Source organism: Ornithorhynchus anatinus, chromosome 17 (assembly GCF_004115215.2).
Source record: "Ornithorhynchus anatinus isolate Pmale09 chromosome 17, mOrnAna1.pri.v4, whole genome shotgun sequence".
NCBI classification, from domain to species: domain Eukaryota; kingdom Metazoa; phylum Chordata; class Mammalia; order Monotremata; family Ornithorhynchidae; genus Ornithorhynchus; species Ornithorhynchus anatinus.
This window is the reverse complement of record NC_041744.1, coordinates 9,850,241-9,875,363: the sequence shown is the minus strand read 5'-3', so window position 1 is coordinate 9,875,363 and position 25,123 is coordinate 9,850,241. Positions and strand designations below refer to the sequence as shown.

At 47.3% G+C, this 25,123-nt stretch overlaps 1 protein-coding gene and 1 long non-coding RNA gene across 4 annotated transcripts in view; one reads left to right on the top strand and one right to left on the bottom strand.

The window, feature by feature from the left end:
* Positions 1–15,739, bottom strand: part of NOS2 (nitric oxide synthase 2) — a 34,290-nt gene extending 18,551 nt beyond the window's left edge. The window contains exons 1-9 of one of the 3 annotated variants that reach the window (XM_029081582.2): positions 15,537–15,739; positions 14,187–14,373; positions 10,494–10,578; positions 9,341–9,463; positions 8,273–8,421; positions 4,439–4,601; positions 2,544–2,635; positions 1,641–1,782; positions 875–1,014 (exon numbers count right to left, since the gene is read on the bottom strand). In XM_029081582.2, the coding sequence (XP_028937415.1) occupies positions 875–1,014; positions 1,641–1,782; positions 2,544–2,635; positions 4,439–4,601; positions 8,273–8,421; positions 9,341–9,463; positions 10,494–10,578; positions 14,187–14,296 (1,004 nt within the window). In that variant the 5' untranslated portion in view covers positions 14,297–14,373; positions 15,537–15,739. Of the gene's footprint in view, positions 1–874; positions 1,015–1,640; positions 1,783–2,543; positions 2,636–4,438; positions 4,602–8,272; positions 8,422–9,340; positions 9,464–10,493; positions 10,579–11,720; positions 11,921–14,186; positions 14,375–15,536 lie in introns of those variants that run through there. The other 2 variants (XM_029081584.2, XM_029081585.2) reach the window with 2 other exon arrangements.
* Positions 4,479–18,658, top strand: LOC114817644. Its single transcript, XR_003765501.2, has 5 exons — positions 4,479–4,728; positions 14,359–14,485; positions 15,085–15,207; positions 17,574–17,646; positions 18,431–18,658. It is a non-coding gene; the product is annotated as an uncharacterized LOC114817644 (long non-coding RNA).
* The last annotated feature ends 6,465 nt before the right edge of the window (positions 18,659–25,123 follow it).

Here is a 25,123-nt window from a genome sequence, read left to right as displayed (position 1 = left end):
ATAACTGTTCTCCCTTAGGCTGGGAGCCCCATGCGAGACAGGGACTGTGTCCAACTTGATTATCTTGTATCTACCCCAGTGCTTAGTACTAATAATAATAATAATGATAGTAATGTCATTTTGTTAAATGCTTACTATATGTCAAACACGGTTCTAAGCGCTGAACAGTACAGTGCCCGGTACATAATAAGTGATTAACAAATACCATTAAATAAAAATGGATGCTGGAAAGGGAATCCAGTCCAGCAGGAAAGATGGGAAGGTCCAGGAAGGCTGAGATGAGCAACATAAACCAAGCAAGGTCTTGGGAAAACAAAAATAGGATACACAGCCTTGTAGGTATGCCTGGAGACACAGGGCTGAACCCGGTGACTTCTCAACAACCCTTTCCAGCCCCATGATTCTAAGGATACCCCAGGAGCTCTGGCAGGCAGCTGGGCAGACTGGATGAGCAGGCGAGATGGCTAAGGGAGGGGAAAGGAGGAGCACAGGGCGAGAACGGTGAGGCCGAGCCAGGGAGGCGGCTGCCTGAGTGATGCAAACCACTCCCAGACGTGGCAGCCATCCTTCTGGCTCCTGTAGAGGGGTCCCACCCCCTGCCCCTCATACATCAACACCCTTTCATACACTCCCGAGACAGAAGCATGTCATGCTGGTATATTACTGCAGCTCGGCAGATCATAAAAGCGATTCCCTCGCTGTTTAATTGGACCCCATTTCAGCCTTAAAGAAAAGGCTCTGGGGATCGTACAGACCTTTAGAAGCTCCTTTCCGTCCCCACAACCCGCCACCGTCCTGGGGCAGCAATGGGGGTCTTTCAGGATGGACCCGGCTGCTCTTATCTGGCTCTTGCCCCCTCCCCCAAGCCACTTACTTGGGATGTTCCATGGCCACCTCCAGGATCAGTTCTGGTGGGATTTCAAAGAGCTCGGGGTCCTGGCCATTGGCTTGCAGGATCAGTGGCAACACATCAAAGCGGCCAAAATTGGGTTCCCAGCCCAGATCCATGCACAGCTGGAGGAAGAACAGTAGGAGGACATGCAGAGCTGGGGGCTTATATCCAGATCTGGGGGCTTATCCCCTGCCCCTTGAACCCGCCCCTCCCTACCCCCACTTCCTTTTCCCACCTTGCACCTCTCTTGACCTGGATTCTCCCAGATTGCCCCAATCTCGACTATGTCACCTCTGACCTCTTTCCCATGTCCTCCCCAGCCTAGCCCCCCAGCTGACCCCTCCTTATACACCAGACCACCTTCTCTGTTCATCTTCAAAGCATTATTAAGGTCATATCTCCTTCAAGAGGTCTTCCCCGATTAAGCCCTCTTTTCTCCAGCTCTCTCCCTCCTGTGTCATCTAGGCCCTGGGACCCGTGACCTTTGGGTATTAGATATTTGCCTCACTCCCAACCACAAAGCGCTTAAGTACATACCTTTAAATTACGTTATAAATTATTTATTTATATTAATGTTTGTCTTCCCCTCTAGACGGTAGGCTTGTTATGAGGAGGGAATGTGCTAATTCTGTTATACTGTAATTGCCCAAGCAGTTAATGCAGTGCTCTGCACATAGTAAGTGCTCAAAAATTAAACCAATGATTGAATGATCCTGGGAGGTCGAGGGCACAGGCCGAGGGCCCGTACCTGGGTGAATTCCACGCAGGCTGGGTCCCCCATGATGGAGCCGTCGGGCATCAAGTAGCCGGCGTAGCGGACCAGCTGGCTGTTCCAGATCCGGAAGTCGTGCTTCCCGTCGCTCCGCTGGGGGAAGATGGTGATGGCAGATCTACCCCAAGGCACAGAGAGATCTCTTGAAAACGGACATCTTTAATCCTTCCCACCCTGGCACGGCCCAGACTCCCACAGTATGGACTCAACCATCAGTGGAGGAGCTCATCTTGAGCATCGATTAAACTGCTCTGGGATCCTTCCTGCTACAGCTTCCTTCCCTCTCCTCCTGTCATCGTGAGAAAGCGGTGCCTTTTTCTGCTCTCTGACCCGGAAGTGAAGGCAGACGGGGGCTATAGAGGCGGTGATTGCCAGTGGTGAATGATCTGTTCTTGCTAGACTTCAGCTGCCAAAGTCACAGCTCCAGCACTTCCCACACCTACAATTCCTTCTCCCTGGTTCACTGCCCTAATGTATCTTGTCTTGTTCACCTCCCAGTGCCCGGGATATTTTGGGTTAAAAGCAGTTTCTTCCCCCATTACTATAGTAATAATGGTATTTGTTAAGCACTTATTATGTGGCAGACACTGTACTAAGCACTGAGGTAGGTACAAGTTTGTCAGGTTGGAAACAGTCTCTGTCCCCCACGGGGATCTCAGTCTTAATCCCCATTTTACAGATGAAGAAACTGAAGCACAGAGAAGTGAAGTGACTTGCCCACGGTCAAACAGCGGGCAAGTGGAGGAGCTGGGATTAGAACTCGGGTCCACTGGCTCCCAGGCCCAAGTTCTTTCCATTCGGCTCTGCTGCTTCTCTATCGGCTAATAAGACAAAGTGGAAGGGAAGCTTAGGCTCAGTCTTCTGGAAAGGAGCCCTCACCTGATGTGGCCGCTGTTGGTCGAATACCGGATGTGCCTGCAGATATGCTCAAACATCTCCTTGGCTGTGGTACACTTCCGGGCATCAAACACCTATGGACATTCATTCATTCAATAGTATTTATTGAGCGCTTACTATGTGCAGAGCACTGTACTAAGCGCTTGGAATGAACAAGTCGGCAACAGATAGAGACAGTCCCTGCCGTTTGACGGGCTTACGGTCTAACTGAGGGAGACGGACAGACAAGAACAATGGCAATAAAACATCCCACCCCCGAAGGCCAACTCCATCAGAGATGGTCTAAATATGATTCCCATCCAGGTCATTAACAGAAGATAATAGGTGAATAAGGATGAGGCTTGTATATAGAAATGTAAACATCTCCGTCTTATAGGAAACAATCATGCAGATAGAATGGTGAGCATTTGGGCCCACAGAATACCTTTAAGAGCCCACAGAAATGTACAGCGGCCACGGACACGTTTACCCATTTGCCCTTTCCCTGATCCCACCCCCTTCCCAGTTCCCACCCACCCAGCCCACGCCTCCTACCGCTCCACCTATTTCTATGGTAAGACAGCCGCAACACACTTCTCCCCGAAGCCCCAAAAGAAAGATCCCAGCATGAGTAGTAGAACTGATGCCATTTCTTTTAGGCTCTAAGGTCCTTGCGGGCATGGATCGTGTCTTCTAATTCTATTCTACGCTCCCAAACACTTAGTACAGGGCTCCTCATGCAATAGGCACTCAGTAAATACTACCGATTGATTTTCCACCCACAGCCAGACTCCCTCCTTTCCCTTTCAGTTTTTTAATGGTATTTGTCAAGTGCTTACTATGTGCCAGGCACTGTTCTAAGCGTTGGGGTAGATACAAAGATAATCAGGTTGGACACGGTCCCTGTCCCACATGGGGCTCATAGTATTAATCCCCATTTTACAGCTGAGGTAAGTGAAGCACGGAGAAGTTGAATGACTTGCCCAAGGTCACAGAGCAGACAAGTGGCGGAGCCAGGATTAGAGCCCAGGTCCTTCTGACTCCCAGGCCTGTGCTCTATCCACTGGGCCATGCTGCTGCTTTTCTTTGGGGTATTTGAACATTTGCATAGCTGATGGCATATTTTAAGCTACCGATAATCTATCAGTGGTATTTATTGAGCACTTACTGTGTGACGAGCACTGTACTAAGGGCTTGGGAGAGTACACGGCAACAGAGTTGGTAGATCTGTTCCCTGCCCTCCGTGAGCCTACAGTCGTATCTTTATTCCAAAGAGAGCTGGTATCAGTAGGTCAAGGGACTGCTGCTCTTAGTAGTAGGGTTTTCATTAAGGAAGTGAGTGATAGTGAGGGTTGTGTACTCATTTGCAATCAATGGTATTTACTGAGCACTTTCCCTGTGCAGAGCACTGCACTAAATTCTTGGGAGATTGCAATATGATAGAAGTGGCAGGCACTATCCCTGCCCACAAGGAAACACCACCTGTCAGGTGGAGTAAAATAATCTTCGGAAGTCAAGCGTTCAAACGTGAGTAAATAGTCCCTTCAGTGGAGATTCAGTAATAGGAACAAGGTATTTTAACTTTCTGACCTCATTCAGTCCCTTCACTTTAGCTCCAGAGGGAACGCTCCTCTGGAAACTCAGATGCCGAAGGGTGATCTGGGGCCCTGAAAAAATGCCCGCTCAGTCCTGCGTTCTGGGAAGGCTAGTGGCAGCTCTCAGGCCCGTAGCCTATAGGTGTCAGGCCCCAGCCATTGGACTCTCCATCCAGAGTGCTCGCTTCAGTGCCGGAACAGGTCTCTCTCAGGTGAGCTATTGAATTTCCCCCTCCCTTCCCACCCCCATCATCGGGAATCACTATCCGGATTCCCATCATGCTTCTGGGAGGGGAGAATCACCTGGAGGTTGGACCACTGGATCCTGCCAATGCATCGGGGCGCATTACGCCAGGCCTGTTTGGTCGCGTAGATGAGTTCTTCTTCTTTCAGCTGATAAGTTGCTGTTGTTTCTATCTCTTTTGTTACGGCTTCCACCCTGGCCAGATGTTGCTCTATTTTTGCCCTGGAGGACAGGAAATCGCCAGGAAGAGAAACAATGGACGTGCCTTTAATGGGAACTAATTCCAGCTGCACAAGCGGGAGCCCGAAGTATCACTCCCAGAAAATGGGATGTCACTGGACGAAGTTAGGTAAAGTGTCTTTCATTCATTCAATAGTATTTATTAAGCGGTTACTGTGTGCAGAGCACTGTACTAAGCGCTTGGGAAAGTACAATGAGACAATAAACGGTGACATTCTCTGTCCCTAATGAGCTCACTGTCTTGGGGGGCGATGGGGAGACAGACATCAATACAAATAAATAAAATCACAGCTGAATACATGAGTGCCATGAGATGGGGAGCGGGGGGAAGAGCAGAGGGAGCAAGTCAGGATGACGCAGAAGGGACTGGAAGATGAGGAAAAGTGAGGCTTAGCCTGGGAAGGCCTCTTGGAGGAGGTGTGCCTTCAATAAGGCTTTGAAGGAGGACAGAGTAATTGGCAGATTTGAGGAGGGGAGGGCATTCCAGGCCAGGGGCAGGGCGTGGGCCAGGGGTCGTCGGCGAGACAGGTGAGATCAAGGCACAGTGAGAAGTGAGACGGTGTCAACTGAGGCAACCCCAAAAGAGACACCCCTTAGCTTTGTCTGGGAGGGGTTTGGAGCCAATGGTTTTGCCGGTCTTGGTCGGGGGAGTGTGAACACCCTAGAGTATTTCCATGCACTGTTTGGGTTTTCCCAGTAGCACCTTTGATTTGGGGATCTCCTTTCCTGCTCTGCACATGCTAACCATTCAATAAATATCATTGATTGGTTGACCCATCATCACTGGTATTTGTTGAGCGCTTACTATGTGCAGAGCTCTGTACTAAGTGCTTGGGAGTGTGCAATACAAACAGATCCAAAGAGATTAGTGATTGGTTCCCAAACATCTTCACTTTCTTAGGGAGGGGAAGGGCAGGGATGAAACGAATCATCTCCCTGGAGAAAGGGGGCCCAGGGAGGTTAAGTGACTTCCCCACGAGAAGCAGCGAGGCCTAGTGGATAGAGCACAGGCCTGGGAGCCAGAGGATCCTGGCTCTGTCATTTCCTTGCTGTTGATCCTGGCCAAGTCGCTTCACTTCTCTGGGTCTTAGTTATCTCATCTGTAAAATGGGGATAAAATACCTGTTCTTCCTTCCTCTTAGACTGTAAGTCTCATATAGGTCAGAGGCTAGGTCTGATCTGCTTAGGTTATATCACTCTCTGTGCTTAGTATAGTGTTTTGCACATTAGTGCTTAACAAATACCACAATTATTATAATTATTACTATTATTATCAGTCCTAAGAACTGTTCACCACTCCACACCTTCCCAGCTACCAAACTGTGTCCCCAAGGGAAGGGTCAAAACTGATATCCCCCACATCCAGCCTCGCCTTCAATGGTTGATTCCATTTCCCTTTTAAAATAGAAAAAAGAAGCAACCTTGAGATCTCTAATCACCAGATGAGGATACTTGAAATTGGGAACAGCCAAAACTATTTAAAGAATGAACTCCCAAGTTCTGTGAAAAACGTAAAACAAAACAGCCTCTTTGTCTAGGCAGAGTATTTCGACCTTGATCACGAGGGGGCTGGAGACAAAACACTTGGAAGTATTCATCCTGGCCAAAGACAGTCACTTGCGGGGAAGGACAGACAGTTGGAAGAGTAGAGTCTCTGAATGCTTTGCCGTGAAAATTCCCTGGTCAGCTCCAGGAAATCAATCGAGCGATCGTATTTATTGGATGCTTACTGTGTGCGGAGCACTGTATTAAGCGCTTGGGAGAGAACAATATAGCAGAGTTGGTGAACACGTTCCCTTCCACCTTTGCGGGGAGGAGGGATTCCCTGGGTCCAGAATTCCACTGCCTCCCACGGGGAAGTTCATCTGAATAGAATTCAGAGCTCAGTAATAGTCAGCGGGATCGGACTCATCTGAAACTGGAGGACCATAGCCCCTTTCCCCAAAGACTTCAAAGTATTTTAAAATCGAATCAATTAATCAATCATATTTATTGAGCACTTACTGTGTGCAGGGTACTCTTTTGAGCATGGTTTTTTATTCCATCGTATTTATTGAGCACTTATCGTGTGCAAAGCAGTGTACTAAGCGCTTGGGAGAGTACAATACAAGAACAAACAGACACATTCCCTGCCCACAGTGAGCTCACAGTCTGGAGGGGGAGACTGACAATACTCCCTCGTGGTAGTGGGGGAAACTGAGTCAAAGAGGCTCCCAAACGATCATGTGGGTTTGGCCTGGGGCTAGAAACTAAAGCTGCTAGCTATCGTTCTGGTGCTGCTCTATTTACGAGATTTTGTGATCTCGGTTTGGTAGATTTTACTGCATTTCGATCACACTGTCTGCTTCATCAAACTAACAAGGAGCATGGCCCAGTGGAAAGAACACGGGCCTGGGGGTTCTAATTCTGGCTCTTCCGTTCACCTGCTGTGTGACCCTGGGCAAATTACTTCACTTCTCTGGGCCTCAGTTTCTTCATCTGTAAGTTGGTGATTCAAAACTTGTTCTCCCTCCTACTTGGACTGGGAGCCCAGTGAGGGACAGGGACTGTGTCTGCCCTGATTATTTTTTCTCTATTCCAGTGCTTAATACGGTGTTTAACACTCAGTAAGCTCTTAAGGAATACTACCATTATTTGTTGAGGGCGGGAAATGTGTCTAACCAACTCGGTTATATTGAATTTTCCCTCCCAAGAACCTTGTACAGTGCTTTCACATAGTAAGCGCTCAACAAATATAACTCACTGAATGATTGATTATTATCAGGGCAGAGAGTCTAGGAAAAAAAATGCCTACAGCAAAAGCTTCCCTGTTAGGAGGATCAGCTAAGCTCATCAGAAACCCTAAGACCTGTAGTCATGAGATGAGTTGAAAATCCAATCACAGATTTCTGCCTCTACACCCCATTCCTCTTGTGTTCAGGGGAAAAATCTCACACTACCAAGGCAGAAGGACTTTGCCTATAAGGGGAAGCCGTATCAATAGATCAAAGAGAAATAGAAGTTCTTCCTAAAAAATCTGGGGGTCAGGGTGCACTTCAGGAGTGCCCAATCTCAACAGACAAATCGCACAAATGCCCCCAGGAGCCACTGTCTCTTTTGTAAATGACCAAAAATCTAAATGACAACATTAGCATTCTTGGTCTCCCTCATGCACCGCCAGCTCATTTTGTCATAGCTTCCAAACGATTGTAGGGATTTCTAAATGCACACAGAGCTCCGCACACAATATGATTGAATGAATGAATGCATCTCTCCTAACAGAGAGAGGAGGAGACCATCCCCCATCCCTTCCTCCCTGGAAAGCCGCTGAAATAAGACACAGGGAATCTTCATGGAACATCCCCTATTCTTATTGACAGAAGGAGCTCTGAGCGGCAGCTAGTCAGTTATTTGAGAATCCCAACGTCTAAAGCTTTAACATAGAATATGTGTAACAGGAAAAGAGAGCCTACTCTTCTGAATCAGAAATAGGGTCTCCCTAAGTACTTTAGGCCGGTCTGCAGCCGCTCTCCTTCACAAAGCTCGGGCACCAGAGTAACGGTTTGGAAAGAGACATAAGGAAGAGACTGGTGGGTGGCCGCTCTGGGAGAGAGAGAGAGAAAGGGTTCTGGGACAGGTGAGATGGAGCGGAGGATGAGGGAACTTGTCCTTACTCTTTGAAGGAACCATAATACTGGTTGATGAATTCAATGGCTTGAGGTAGAAGTTCTTCTCGTGGGGTCGGCCGGTCTCTGGGACCTCTCACCAAGGTCTTGGGATTCATGATGGCCCCCTGACAAGATTTCACCGTACAGGTGAGATCCTAGGAAGAGTCGATGACAAGACTTTAGTTTTACATAGGAAAGGGCAAAAAGTTCCTTATTCTCTGTTTAACCTCTCCCTTGCGTTGGCCTTGGATCTTCTTCTTCCTCTCCCTCTACTCTCCAGCCCAAACCAGCTTCTCTGAGTCCTGGACCTGACACTTTGACTCCTGCTTTCTTGCTGCTCGCATGCTGATTCACACCCTGGTAGCATTTCCCCTCCTCGTTTGACCCACCTCCTCTCTCATTCCACTCCCTGAAAAATGGTTCCATGTGCCCCTCACCCAGGGGGTTCCTCACTGTACAAGCAAGGGGTATGATTCCTCCTTCCCCTTCAGGGATCACCTCTTGCATTATGCTAGATTTTAAGCTCCTTGAGGACAGGGATCACATCTACCAACTCCCCTAGGCACTTAGTACAGTGCTCTGCACGAAGTAAACACCCAATAAATACCTTTCGTTGATTGATCAGACGCTGACCTGCTGCCTTTAATGCCCCTATGTTATGGGCAGGGAACACTTCCGCAAATTCTTTGTATTGTAGTCTCCCAAGCGCTCAGTACAGTTCTCTGCACATCAAATGACCAATAGTATTTATTGCGTGCTGAATGTGTGGAGAGCACTGAATTAAGTGCTCAACAACAGAGTTGGTGGACACATTCCCTGCCCACAACGAGCTTACAGTCTAGAGGGACACAGTAAGCACTCAATAAATACCTCTTTTGGCTTTCTACTTTGCTTGAGGAAGAAGGGAGCTATCAAAATCCAAGATGGTGTTGCCTATTCTAAAAATATGAGCCTGAGCGTGCAGGAGCTCTGTTTGGGGCAGTTTCCAGCTCAGTGTCATGGAAAGGAGGGAACTGGGTCAATGCCGCTGAAGATGAAAATGATGAGACCTGGCTCAGTTTGTGGTCTCCTCACCCCCTTGGCTTTGTGATGGAGCGTGTCCTCGAAGGTCATTCCGTTACCCCAGTTTTTGATCCTGACGTGCCTCGTGCAGCCCTGTGTAGGAAGGCGGGGCTTGGCATGGTACTCAGGAGATTTCTGAATGGGAGGGAAAACACATGGCAAGAGGTGAAGGTTTGGGAAGGGGGTTTGAGCTGAAAGACCATGCCACATAGGCCCGCTCTTGGGTCCGCGCGTGTGGCTGTCACCGCGGGCGGCCATGCCTTATGATGTCTGTGCTTCTCAGGAACGTCCTTAAATGCATGATACCCCCCGCGCTTGCAGATATTGCCCTCGGCAGAGGCCGCAGCCCTGCCTGGCCCTCCGAGGCCTGATACAAGGGCCACCAGGCCCCAGCCCAGACTGGCTAGCTGCAGTCAGGCTTGGGCCAGGCTGAGTCAGCATGAAGCTGGGCCAGGGCTCTGCCAGAGGTGCCAACTTTTGCTTTTGAGCCCACGGGTGCAAAGGAGGCAGGGGCAAGCAGCGTGGCTTAGTGGAAAGAGCACGGGTGTGGGAGTCAGAGGATGTGGGTTCTAACCACTTCTCTGCTCTGTGACAGTCGGCAAGCCACTTCAATTCTCTGTGCCTCAGTTACCTCATCTGTAAAATGGGGAGGCTGTGAGTCCCATGAGGGGCAATCTGGTTACCTATATCTACTAGCATTTAGAATAGTGCTTGGCACATAGTAAGCACTTAACAAATACCCTAATTATTATTATTATCATATTATGAGGACTGGAAGGGGACAGGCTAACCAGCCACAATCTGGGGTCTTTTCAGCCCAGACTAGAAACCCCAGGTCTTATTAGGGACTTGGGATGAGTGAGTGTGGATGAGCCCTTCCCCATCGTCCCCCATGGAGTGAACCGCACAGCACGGCCCTGCTCCATGCTTCCATTTTAAAGAAAATGGAAGGGCTATAGCTCGGGCCGGCGGACCCTCTTCAGAAGAACGGGTCACCAGGGGAGGCGTCCCTGCATTGGCTAATGATCGAACACTTAGCCCATGACTGACATACCGATGGAAATGGCATATGCAGGCAGAGCAACCGTGATTGAGACCCAAAAAGCCAATCCCCTCCGACCCAAGGACAGGATTGTGCCCTCCTCCCTTTAATGGACTCACTGACCTTGCCCATCGCCAGCGGGGGCCGAGGGGGCTCGTTCCGAGACGGGTTGAGGCCGGGTAATCTGGCATCGTCCTGTTTTCCCAGACTGTGAAAGGAATCAGATCGGCCCAGATGAGCACACGACAGGATCCGGAGGGCTGGAGATTACTCCCACCCCCGCTGTCTGACGGCGTTGTCGCCCAGGAGGTCCAGGAGACGGGGAAGCAGGCCGGACCGATAGCTCCAAACGAGTGTCCCCAGGAAAGCTGAGCACAGAGACCACTTCAAAAATTCAAATGCTCAGCCCTGCCTGAGCAAGCAGCGGCCCCGACCTGTCTGCCCCAGTCTGTCTTCTCTGGAAAATCTGGGGGAGGAGGAAGAGTCAGCTGTCCATGGCTCTGGCTTTCAGATGTTTCTCCCACCTGGGGGTCATTGTTTTAAACCGCATATCCTGTTTGGATTCAAAATCGGAGCCTGTCGTTTGGGGAAGTGAGAGAATACCACCAAACATGGGACTCTGTGTGGTCACAGAGGTGTCAAGGTGGTGACCTTCAGGCAAACCCAAAATGACAAAGATGCATATACGTCCCCGTGCCGCTTTCGGGGGGCAGATGCACAACAGCCCCCTACAGCGTATAAAATCTCCTGTCTGCAAAGTCACAACAGCATAGTGATTTTAATGCCCTAAAGTGCGTGCCCTCCAGAATGAGGAGAAATTACCCTTCAGAAAATCCCAAATGCGCCAGATTTACTGTGCAAGTCTAGGAAACAAATCTAGGTACGTGTGCACACACAAACATATACACATCCTCCCATGTATATAAAATCAATCCATCTAAGCCTCCAACACATACATAAACACCCTCACTGGAGTGTACAGTCAATCAAAGCCTGCGCTCACACCACATACGTACACATGTATACAGTCGATCTATCTAGGCGTGCCCACACACAAACACCGACCCTGACACAAGTATACAGTCACTCAACCTAGGCATGCCCACGCCTTCACACATGTATACAGCCAGTCCCTCTAGGCCATGTCCCCTCACGCACTCATCCTGAAATACGTATACAGTCGACCCAGTATAACCATAGTATTGGAATGAAGGGAGAAAGCCCTGGCCCCAGAAAACAGATCCCTCCCTCCTTATCCTACTCCATGTTCTCAAGGTTCCCAGCCCCCAGTCCACCCCCAGATCCCCTGAAGCCGGGTAGCAGGTCCAAGAACCAGAGCTTAGAGGGTACCTGGGTGTGGCTGGGCAGCAAGTGGGATGACTTCTGCAGATCCTCTTAATAAGATGGCACATTCTCGGCATGGCAGCCTCACAGGGGGAGCTGACCCCTTCCCTCATTGCCGCCCAGGCCGGGTTGGGGCCGCTCGGCCCCAGGCTCCCTAACACGCTACAGTCCAGCAGGGCAGCCTGTCCGTTGTCTGCTCCCTGCCCTTCAGGTGTACCCGCTCCTCAGCTGCAGCTTTGTAGTCATCACCTTGAGGGGGTGGGGAGATGGGGCAGGATGGAAGGGGCGGGGCAGGCCCCACTCTTTCCTTTAAAGCCACACTCCCTGGCTGGGCAGGAGGGCCTGACCCCGCTTTTCCAGATCCGGTCCCCAGAGTCTCGCTCAGAGCCCAAAAAGGAAAAGATGATGCAAGTGAAGGTTTCCTCAGGACTCGGTGACATCAGCCCTCAGCTGAGTCGGGAGGGTGGAACTGGGCCCCTCCACCCACCCACCCCAACAGAGTTCTCCTAGGGCAGGGCCTCAGAACCGGGACCCTGCAGGCCCCTTTGGGAACTCTCCCAGGCCGGGGACTGCTCCCCGACCAATCCAGAGGGGGCCTCGGATTTTCACCACGTTAGCAGGCGATGGCTGAGGGAGGCCATTTTCCAAGTCCTGTTTGGAAACCATTGGAGTGTAGAGTCATTTAGGACTCGGGTGTCAGCCAAGCTGATCCCAGCGAAGAAAGATAATTATTTGGGAAATAACACTGTCAGTCTCCATTGGTCTTATGGAAAGAGACTTTGGAGAATCTAGATAATGATGAAAAAAGCCCCTTTCAGAGACAGAGTCTTGCCTGCAAACAGCTACCGTACTCACTAATCCAGAGTGCGCATATCTCCTAGGGCACCGTGACCTTTGGGCTCCAATAGCCATTATTATTTTGACCTCCCTCCATCTGCCCCTTCTCTCTCCACTATTTTTGTTCCTGCTCCAGCTATGGCCTTCTACAGAGTGTCTGTTCTCTGAAAAATCTGTGATCCTTCTGTGTCAGATTAGAGGGTTTCTCACTAAGCTTCTTGTTTTATAGTAGTGGTTCCCATAAAGCAAGGAGTAAAAATCCAGGAGCAGTGTTTCAATTCAAGCTGAACTTTTCCCCCGCAGGAATTCTGAGAAATCCACACTGTAAAAATCAGAGCAACTGGTCAATAAACATGTTAGACCATTGTTCATATCAAGCCCAGGCTGTTTCTGCTCTTGACAGAGCCAGCGATAAATTGTTTCTTAAATTCCATATTTATAGTGGGCTAAAAAGAGTTCTCCTTTTCCAGCGTGAATCTTGGGAGGGAGAATGATCCAGTGCCACCTCTCTTACAAGCTAATTTACTATGACCGCCATATTCTAGCCCGTCATTTTCTAACCCAATCCAAGTATAGTGAAATAATAATAGTAATAATGATAATAATAATAATGTTGGTATTTGTTAAGCGCTTATTACATGCAGAGCACCATTCTAAGCGCTGGGGTAGATACAAGGTAATCGGGTTGTCCCACGTGGGGCTCACAGTCTTAATCCCCATTTTACAGATGAGGTAACTGAGGCACAGAGAAGTTAATTGACTTGCCCACAGTCACACAGCTGACAAGTGGCAGAGCCGGGATTCGAACCCATAACCTCTGACTCCCAAGCCCGGGCTCTTTCCACTGAACCTCGCTGCTTCTCTATAAATAGGGGAAGCAGTTGTAACAAGCAGAAGGGCAAGAAGTAAAATTAGCTCATTTTTGCTCAAAACAGGCAAAACCCCCTGTTTTTAGGTATACTGCAACCCTTATCTCTCATACACCTATTTACACTAAAATAACACTTTTACACAAAAATGGACCTTCCCTTCACTGAATGAGGGAGATTAAGCAATTATCAGATTATTGAATGACTGTAGACCATCAGTCTGCTTCACGGAGGACCAAAAAAATCCACTTTGGGAGCTGAATGATCCAGTTTGGTGGCTGACTTTCCCCAAATTAGATGGGCATCTTCTGAATGTCTACTTTTTCCCTCAGACCAGACCCTGCCACAGACACAAGCCACTTGCTTCTTAACCACAAATCCATCCACCTCTCACAGTTCAGCTCCAGAAATGTGTGGAGGGACAAATATTAAGAACAATCACTAGAACAGAAAAGAACAGAACACAATAGAGCATAAACACCCTCTGGAAAACAACAACAACAACAAAACAATCAACAACTGGAGAGGACCATTTTAGGCAATATCTCCCAGTCTGCAGCTGGGCACTGCTGTTGACCTAAGATTTTCCCCAAAAATAACCGAGAGTTCTCCACAGCCAAATGCCACTATTATTATCCAGAGCTTAGTACAGTTCGTGGCTCATAGAACGCGCTTAACAAATGCCATAATTATTATTACAGCCCTGATTCGTCCCTTCAGTCGCATCAGAGCAGCTAGAATGGAGATAAGTAAGAAAGCCTCTCACCTGCTGACTTTGAAGGTGGCCTTTTCCACATTGTTGTTGATATCTTTTTTTGCATCGAAGCCTTCGTGGCAAGGTTTGGGTTTGAACCAAATATTCCAGGGGCATGCCATTTCCCTGACTGAAGTGATGCTAGTTACTTCCCGAAATTAAAGTCCGAGTTCTTTTCTCACAGGGGCAGAGGAGAGATCTGAAGAACAGGAGATGAGTAGAAGGATACTGAAAAAAATTTTAGAGGCACCTTCACTTAGCCTAAAAATCAGAATCTTAGCAGAGACTGAGGGTTCACTTTAGAGCTGTAGGTAAGTCCAAATTTTTTATTTAATCTAAATCTCTGAAAAACAGTCACTGCATAAAAACACTCCTAAAATCTGGATTTCTTCTCCCAAGTCCGTCTTTTAAATTTTAGAATAAGATTCATTCTTAAAGGCACATATCTTTAGCCAGATACCTAGTGAACATTTGAAGGCTTTTTATATTATAGTAATCTTAATGAGCATCAATCACCTTCACCGATTTTATCCTTTTGTCCTTATAATACACCACCAACTCTAGTAGGCATTCACTTTTTTAGGTTTTGGTTTCCCTTAGAGGAAAAAAGTTCACTTGAACACCTAAACTCTTGAAATCTCTTGGAAAGGGATCAGAAGCGGAAAAGAAAGGAAGGAAATTATTTACACCTGGGATTAATCTTTCTGGATTTTGGAACTCAAATGATTGTCTGTAGCGCATTTCCTCCCTGAGGAAAAAAAAATTGAGAGTTGCTGTCTCAGCTATGAAGAGATTTCCTAAACCTCCTATTTTGGGATTCGGTAGGCACCAGCAGAAGTGAGCCCAGAAGACTCGTAAGTGAAAAGCTCATTCATCCAATCGAACCTAAATCTTTTCTCTCTTCACCTAGATCTGCCCTGAATTTATCATTACATACCAAAAACCACTCTGGTGCTCTAGACCTTTCCCAGTGAGAAGAATTCAAGTCCTCATGCAGTCAGATTCTCCCTGCCTTTAGGATTACAACTCTAAGGTAACTCTGCTAACTAACTCTAACTGTGACTCTGTCACTTACCTTCTTTGAGACATTGGGCAGGACACTTCATTTTCTCTGTGCCTCAGTTCCCTCACCTGCAAAATGGAGATCCGATACCTGTTCTCCCTCCTATTTAGACTGTGAGCCCCATGTGGGACCTGACCATCCTATATATAGCCCAGAGTTTAGTACAGTGCCTCACACATAAGAGCTTAACAAATATCACATTACCGTTATTATTATTATCGCTATTAACTCCGCACATTTTTGCACTGAAAGGCAGAAGGGGTTTTGCTGAAGTTGGCTGACTAGCCTGTTCACCTTACCTGGCTTGAAGAGTAAATTAATGCCAAAATGGGTTTCCTCGCCCGTCTGTCAAGTCCGATCCGTGCCAACAGTCACAAAGTATTTGATAGTCTTCCCCCCGGGGCAGTATACAAAGCTGACTGGTTAAAAGATGCAGGAAAATCCCTGAAGTTAAAGCTTTAACTTTCTCTCTTCAATTCTGAAGGGAGTGTCTGTCTCACCCAATGGAAACCCTGCAAGGATTTTGACTGTGACTAAATCTCTTGCCAGATTGGGTGATCCAACTTTCTTACAGCCCCCCAATTCTCCTGAGCAACCTCAGCAGCCCCCACCCCCACCCGTCCTTTTCCTCAGCCACTCTCCAGAGGCAAATTTTGTTAATGAGGTCAGAATGAAGAAGAGCTGGAAGATCTGTTTCTCTAAGGCTGTGATTGCATTTTACGAATTGGGATTTTTCTTTCTGGGGGTTTGTTTCTTCTAGGTTTCCTAATTTGGGGTGGAATCCTAATTTGACAGTGCAAATTGTTCACTCATCACTGAGTCGATCAGTAGTATTTATTGAGCGCCTCCTGTAAACCGAAGACTCTACAAAATACTTGGGAGGGTAAAGGACATTGTTCTTGCCTTCGAAGAGCTCATAGGGGAAAATAGAAAGACATTATTATTAGCAATAGCGGGAGGAATGGGGAAAACAAAGAGGCAGTGGAAATAGCAAGAATACTGAGAGGTGAGTGCATGGATAAGTAATCGTATACATATATCAAAAATCATTGGTATTTATTCATGCTTTCTATGTGCAGATCACTGTATTGAGCGCTTAGGAGAATACAATACCACAGAATTAGCGGACACGTTCCTTGCCCGTAATGAATACCTGTACATTAAACCCTGAGATACTGACTCATAATTCATGGCATAAACTTGGTTTTCAGTATTCTGATAGGGTAAATCCTTCTGATGGGCCAAGGAGATCTCTGAAGTAATCCAGTGGTAACTTCGATACTCACCCCGCCCTGTAGCTTTTATGAAAATATCCTTATGCTCTATTATTTCCCTTATCTGCAATTTATTGTAATGTCTGCCTCCCACTGTGGACTCTAAGGTCTTTATGGGCAGGGATCATATCTACCAATTCAGTTATATTGTAATCACTTAATCAGTCAATTGTACTTACTGAGTGCTTCTTGTGTACAGAACACTGTACTAAGCTCTTGGGAGAGTACAACAAAACAATATAACAGACACATTCCCTGCCCACAGTGAGCTTACAGGAGGTACAGTGCTCACACAGAGAAGGTGCTCAATAAACACCATCGATTGCTTGATATTTTTAATTATTACTATCATCATGGTTTATATTAACACTTATTCATTCATTCAATAGTATGACTTAGTAGGCACCAAGATTGTGCCATGTCCTGGGATAGATGATCAGATCAAATACAGTCCTTCTCAGTTCTTCTCAGGGCTCTTAGTCTAAGAGGTAGGCAAAGCAGATATCTTATGCCACTTTAGAGATGAGGAAACTGAAGCACAGAGAGGTTAAGGGACCTGCCTACGGTCACACCGCAGACCAGTGGCAGAGCTGGAATGAGAACCCAGGTTTCCTGACTCCCAGTCCCCTAGGTACACTGCATGCCTTTCTTAACTCTATTATCCCAAATTTCCAAAATCCCTAGGAGTCAAACACGATCCTAAAGAGGGGATGCAACAGCCCCCTTGGAAACTCTGGGGAGTGTGTTCCAAACTTCTTCATCGGGAAATTCTCCTGGGAACCAGCTCCATCATTCCCCAGATTTAAGAGGGATGGCCAGGCTACACAGTGCCAGCTTTCTAGGCAATGTGTCAGTGATGACCATTTTGGAAGATGGATCCAAACTCAAACTTCCGACCCCCCTGGCGCCCCCCCCCCACCCTAATAAGCAGTTAAAATTCTTCTTAAAAGGGGGCCTGTCAGTAGGAAAGAATGTTGATTTTGTCCTTTAACTCCCCGGGCCCTCTGGGGGAGAGCTGGTGCTGTGAAAAAATGTTCTAAGATGGTCTCTTTTCTCAAACAGATTTACCAGCGGGGCCGCGGAGACCACGGGAAAAAGTCCTTGGATTCTTTCAAGCCGCCAGGAGGTACTTTCGGTATGTTAAGGATTCACTATCGTAAATGAGAAGAAGTGTTGCCTAGTGGATAGAGCCTGGGCCCGGAGTCAGAGAGATCTGGGTTCCAATCCCTGCTCTACCACTTATCTACTGTGTGAATGAGTAAAAGCCCCTTTGATTTTCTACAATCTTGTTGGCTAGGTCTTCTCCAAATTGTAACCTGCAGACAAATGTATGAGACACATAATAACAACAACAATAATAATAATAGCAACAATTAGTTGTGGTATTTGTTAAATGCTTATTATGTGCCAAATACTGCACTAAGCACTGTGGTAGATAGAAGATAATCAAGTCATTTTTTAAAAAATGATTTTTGTTAGGCATTTCCTACATGCCAGGCACTGTGCTAAGTGCTGGGATAGAGACAAGCTAATCAAGTTGGACTCAGTCCGTGTCCCATGTGAGGCTCAAAGTCAATTTCCATTTTACAGAGTAAGTACAGAATAAGAGCACAGAGTAAGTGCTCAGTAAATGTCATTAATTGATTGATTGGCTTTCCACTCCCACCAATTTCTGTCTAGCTGGTACTTCCCATCTTGATAGCTCCTTCAAGACTTAGCCTGAAATCATAAATAAATCACGTCCAGGTTTTAAAAGGAATAGTTCTTCTGGTTTGACTCTTCCTCTCAGTTCCTGAGTCCTTCCCAAATCTCTGGCCCACCACTGATGCTTTGCCTCTTCCCTGCCTCCTATTCAAAATGCATTCCAGTGTCAATCTCTCTCTCTCTCTCTCATTCTCTTTTTCTCTCTCCTGATGAAGGACATGGCAGGTGAACCCTGGCTCGCTCCCAGTTGGGAAAGAAAGAACAGTCTCTTAGGAAGAAAAGAGAAGAGGACAGCAGAAGGAAACTGAGTTACATCGAGCTTTCAGAGTCTGAGGGAATTCAGAGACTGCTTCTGATGAACCATTCCTGACACATACCCTCTGAGCATATTTTTTATATCCCCAGAAACCAGTTTTCATCAAGTTTTCATTGTGTGCACAGTAGTGGAGTAAAATGAATTTATGGATCTCTTGACTTGATTTTTTGCTCTTCTGACACGTTTTTTTCATACAGATGCAGAACTTTCAGGGATTATAAACTAATGTTTGATTATTCAGGGCTGATTATTCATCATGTGGATTATCCAGGCCCTGTGCTTCTCCACTGTCTCCCTCTTGGTTCCTGCCATTAGTCTCTCCATCAAAGAGTGGGCAGGGAAAAGCAAATGGAAAAAAGGAAGGAAGGAAGGAAGGAAGGAAGGGAGGGAGGGAGGGAGGAAGGAAGGAAGGAAGGAAGGAAGGAAGGAAGGAAGGAAGGAAGGAAGGAAGGAAGGAAGGAAGGAAGGAAGGAAGGAAGGAAGGAAGGAAGGAAAAAGACAGAGAGAGGAGGAGAGGGAGAGGATAAGGGGATGGGAGAGAGAATAGGGAGAGAAAGCGAGAAGGAGAGGGAAAGGGGAAAAAGAAAGAAAGTGAAGGGGAAAAGAGAGGGAGAGGGAGAAAGGGAAAGGAAGAGGGAAGCAGCATGGCTTAGTGGAAAGAGCACGGACCTGTGTATTAGAAGACATGAGCTCTCAACCCAACTCTGCCTCTTGTTTGCTGTGTGAGTTTGGTAAGTTACTTAACTTCTCTGGTTATCAATTTATTCTTCTGTAAAATGGGAATTCAATACCTGTTCTCACATCCTTGGACTCCCAAGCCCGTGCTCTTTCTTTGTGTAGAACACTGTACTAAGTGCTTCTTGTTGCAATGGTTACATGGTATTTTAGATACTCTGCTATTTGAGCGCTTCTTCCTCCTATTTATAATTTAGGTCTGTCTTCCCTGTCAGAAGGTCAGCCACTTGTGGGTAGGAAATCATTTTTCCCCTTCTTTTTCATTCTTCTCCTTCTCCTTTCTCCCAGGTGCTTAATACTTTGCTATCCCCACATAAAGTTCTCACTGACAGCTATTAATTAATTGATTGGTTAATTGATCGTATAATGAGCTTAGAGCTAAAATCTGGCCCTCGGGCCAGATCCAAACAGTGAAACTTGTTAATCCAGATCTTCAGCAGAATTCGTCTCGGCTCTGAGCTCGGCTCTGAGACAGTAGTTTGCATTTTTTGATGGCTCTCTTTTAGTTAGCATCCCCCCGTGGTTAATCTTCGATGAGACTCAGTTTCTCCATCTGTGAAACTAAGGTAAGCTAAGATCCATCGCCCAGGGATCCAACAGAAATCCTGGGAGATAAGTGATTCTGTATCTCTAGATGCCAGGAAAATACCAGACAAGGAATATTAATTCAAATACGATTGTTTTCCACTAAATTGTAAGCTCTTCTCCTATTCTGCAAGTTCCTTCACTAGACCACAAGCTCCTTGAGGGAGAAGGGCATGTTTACCGACTTTATTCGTCTTCCCAAGCAATTAATAGAGTGCTCTGCTCAGAGTGAGATCTCAAAGAATACCACTGATTGTTTTATTATAAATTAGCAACACTGGTAAGTTCACTGTGGGTAGGGATCAAACTCACACAGCAAACAAGAGGCAGAGCTGGGTTGAGAGCTCATTCATTCATTCGATAGTATTTACTGAGCGCTTTACTATGTGCAGAGCACTGTACTAAGCGCTTGGAATGTACAAATCGGTAACAGATAGAGACAGTCCCTGCCCTTTGACCGGCTTACAGTCTAATCGGAAGCTCATGTCTTCGAATACCCAGGTCCATGCTCTTTTCACTAAGCCATGTTGCTTCCCTCTTCCTTTCCCTTTATCCCTCTCCCTCTCTTTTCCCTTTCACTCTCTTTCTTTTTTTCTTCCCCTTCTCTTTCCCTCTCCTTCTCCCACTCCACTGTATTGTACTCTCCCAAATAGTACAGTGCTCTGCATACAGTAAGTGCTAAATCAACACTATTGATTGATTGGAAAAGAGAAACAGCGTGGCCGAGTGGATAAAGCATAGGCTTGGGAGTCAGAAGGACCTGGGCTCTAATTCTGGCTCTGCTCTCGTCTGCTGTGTGACCACGGGCAAATCACTGCTCTTCTCTGTGCCCCATCACCTCATCTGCAAAATGGGGATTAATACTGTGAGCCCCATATCCCCACATGGGACACGGACTAGGTCTAATCTGATTAGCTTGATTCTGCCCCAGCGCTTAGTACAGTGCCTGGCACATGGTAAGTGTTTAACGAATAGCACAAAAAAAATTTGGGACATTTAATGCTTTATCCTAACTGACTACTAGAAGGGGGAACAGGAATGGGAGTAGGGAGACCTGGGTTCTAATCCCACTCTGCCACTTGCCTGCTGTGTGACCTTGGGCAACTCACTTTACTTCTCTGGGCCTCAGTTTCCTCATTTGTAAAATGGGGGTTAAACCCTTCTCCCTTCAACGTAGACTGTGAACTACATGTGGGACAGGGACTGAGTCCAAACTGATGAATTTGTACTTGCCCCAGCACTTAGAACAGCGCTTGACACAGTGAGTAATAATAATAATGGCATTTGTTAAGCGCTTACTATGTGCAAAGCAGTGCTGTAAGCGCTGGGGAGGATACCAGGTGATCAGGTGGTCCCAAGTGGAGCTCATAGTCTTAATGCCCATTTTACAGTTGAGGTAACTGAGGCACAGAGAAGTGAAGTGACCTGCCCGAAGTCACACAGCTGACAAGCGGCGGAGCCGGGATTTGAACCCATGACCTCTGGCTCCCCAGCCCGTGCTCTTTCCATTGAGCCACGCTGCTTCTCTGAGTGAGTTTAGGGAGGAAGTATGTCCCCTTTTCTCCTCCCTCTCCTCCTAATAATAATTGTGGTATTTGTGAAGCACTTACTGTGCGCCACGCACTGTGGTAGCTACAGCACAATCAGGTTGGGCACAGTCTCTGTCCCACACAGGGCTCACAGTCTAAAGGGGAGGAAGGGCAGGTATTGAGTCTGCATTTTACTGATGAGGAAACAGAAGCCCAGGGAAGTGAAGTGACTGACCCAAGGTCACACAGCAGGTGTGGGAAGCAGCTCGCCCTCGTGGAAAAGGCACGGGCCTGGGAGTCCAGGGACCTGAGTTCTGATCTCAGCTCTGCCGCTTCTCCACTGTGTCACCTTGGGCAAGTCACCTCACTTCTCTGGACATCAGTTCCCTCACGTGCAAAAAGGGGATTCAATATCTTGTCCCTCCTACTCAGACTGCGAGCCCCATGTAGGACCTGATTGTTTCTACCCCTGCACATAGTACTGTGCTTAGCGAATACCGCACACAGGCACAAAAAGTTCATTCATTCATTCAATAGTATTTATTGAGCACTTACTATGTACAGAGCACTGAACTAAGCGCTTGGAAAAAGTGGCAGAGTCAGAATTAGAAGCCAGGCTTCCTGGGTCTCAGTCTTATGCTCTATCCACTCGGCCACGCTGCTTCTTCTTCCCTTTCTTCCCCTGTCACAATCTTCCCTTTCCCCTCATTCCATTTCCCATTCACTCTCCTTCCACCTCTCTCTTCCCTTCTTCCCTCTTTCCTCTCCTTTTTTCCTTCCCCTCTACCCCATCTTTGCTTTTCTTCTTCCCATCTCCCTTCTCTCTCTCTCCAGCCTTGCCTCTTCTACAGCCTCACCTTCAGAAGACCCTTCCCATCCCACCTGGAGCACAAAGAATATCCAATCAGTTGAAATTAGAAGTGGGCTCAAGCAGGCCCCGAATGGCCCCAAACTTCCCTTCTGAGTTGATTATCTGTAGCTCCATGTGGGTGCAGTTGTTTCTTTTGCCTGCTGGCACTTGTAGTTTCTGCCTCCCACTGGAATTCCACCCATTTGGAAAAAGCTATGTTCTGGCAGTAGGGATCCAGTCACGACATCCCACCTCCCTTGGCCTGAAATGGCCATCAGAGGTTGGTGGGGAGGTGAGGGGGAGTAGCAATCTGACGGGCCCGCCCTCTGAACAGGCCTCACCCACCCAAAGGAGTTGGGACCTGTTCCCGCCCTTTAATGGGCAAGACCCAGCCGGGGTAGGGCTCAAATTGGGGATTATCAGAGGGCAGGATGGTGGGAGGATAGGGTAGTCATTAAAAGGTCTGTGAAAGTACCGACTCCGTTGTAAACAGAAGCAGACCAAAGGACGCAGCTTCGGCCGACTGGGAACGAGGAGCCCGTGTCCGGCACCTGGCTTGGAAGAGAGCCATGCCCTCCCTCAACTCCCGGTCCTCCGCCCAGCTGCTCGCCAACGTTGCATAGCGCGGAGCGAGGCTCAGTCCAGGTGCCCAGTTGTTACTTGGACGTGCAGCATGCCCTCCTGATCCAAACAGCATGGTCTAGAGGAGAGAACAAGGGACTGGGAGACGGAGGACCTGGGTTCTAGTCCCAGCCTTGCCAGGTGCCTTGGGCAAGTTTCTTCTCTGTGCCTCAGTTTCCTCAGCTGTAAAATGGGAGATTAAGTACCTGTTCTGCCTCCTACTTGGACTGAGAGCCCCATGAGGGACAGGGAATGTGTTGGACCTACCCCTGAGCTTAGAACAGTGTATGACACAGAGTAAGCGCTTAACAAATACAATTTTTAAAAAAAGAGTCATCTGGTCATTGTCACCATGTCAACTCCATTGCATGGAGGCCAAAGAGAAAACAGTGGCAGGTGTGAGAAGCGTTAAGCAAGACAACACAAGTGTTGTGTGTAATGCTGTATACATTTTCTGTGTGAACAGGGTAGCTGGGACCTTTTCAGACAAACATGCACTCGTATGTGAATTTCACTACCAATGGTTTCTACTTTTAATACAAAGGGCATATATATATATATATATATATATATATATATATATATGTATATATATATATATGTGGAATGTAATCCAGCAACAGATAATGGAGTGCCAAAGTTGCAAGATGGGAAACAAATTACCATAAACAAACCAGCTTGACACCCTGTAGTCAAATAAATAGTAATAGTATGGACTAAATAGTAACAGTATTTATTTAGCACTTACTGTGTGCGAAACACTATGCTAAGAGCTAGGGGAGACTATGGAGTGGCTCGTTTTGCACAGAAGCCTTGAGAGACAAAGAGGCAAATGTGATAAGGGCTCCAAGAACACGGGAGCATTTTTGAACATGTTTCTTTATTTTGGCAAATTCAAACATTTTCCAGGAATTCTCTCACTCTTTTGCTAAACTATACCAAAACCAGAATTGACCTGGTGGTCCCGAAGGATTCTGTGGAGCTCGGGAGTGGCTGAAACTGTCGTCACACAAAATCAGGTTCTCTGCTGAAAAGCTGCAGTGTTACCTTCTTGTCATTAAAACAAATTGAAATTCTAGATGCAATCAGCTTCATTGCAAAGAGCCATTATTAAAGTCCGCAAATGACAGATCCTTCGTTTAACTGCTGAGCCGTCTCTAACAGTCGGGATCCAAAAAGATTTAAACTATCGGGGAAACCAGCTAAAGGGGGGGCAAGGTCCTTTCTCTTCCCTTCGCCACCCACTCACCCAGAGTTGGAATGCCAGTTCTGATTAAATTCTAGTTGAAAAGATGATTAGACCGCTCGTACTTGATTCAGTTTGCACCATTTCATAACCCTGGCGAGATAAAAGGGCAAGATCAATGCCATCAAATAAAAATGAAAGGATGGAAAGTAGAACTCCTGGCTCATCCTCAGAAAGGAATTACCTTCTTCTCCTGCGTGGCCTAGTAGGTAGAGTACAGGAGTCAAGGGGACAAGGATTTAGTTGGATGATGATTTAGTTGGGGTCTCGTGGAGATGAGGAAGAAGAATGGAATTTCGGAAGGTGGCCAGGTGACTTGGTTTCTCGGAGGCCTTCCCTGATGAAGCCCTCCTTTGCCCTTCTCCCACTCCCTTCTGCATCACCCTGACTTGCTCCCTTTATTCATCCTCCTCTTCTTCTTCCTCCTCCTCCTTCTCTATTGATCCCAGAGATGGTGGGCCAGTCAGTCAGTCAGTCAGTCAATCATATTCATTGAGCACTTCTGTGAAGAGCACTGTACTAAGCGCTTGGGAGAGTACCATATAACAATAAACAGACACATTCCCTGCGTTTACAGGCTAGAGTGGCAGGCAGACATTAATATAAATAAATATATTGTAGATACATACATAAGTGCTGTGGGGCTGGGAGGGGGCGTGAAGAAAAAGGAGCAAGGCAGGGCGACACAGAAGGAAGTGGCAGAAGAGGAAAGGAGGACTTTATCAGGGAAGGCCTCTTGGAGGAGATGAGACTTTGAAGTGGGGGAGAGTAATTATCTGTCGGATGCGAGGATATTCCAGGCCAGAGTCAGGATGTGGGCCACAGGTCGGCGGCGGCGAGATAGAGGAGATGGATGCACTGTGATAAGGTTAGTATTAGAGGAGTGAAGTTTGCGGGCTGGGTTGTAGTAGGACAATAGTGAGGTGAAGTAGGAGGGGGCAAGGTGATTGCTTTAAACCCAATAGTGAGAAGATAGATGGGCAACCACTGGCTTCTCAAGGAGTGGGGAAACATGACCACCCGATC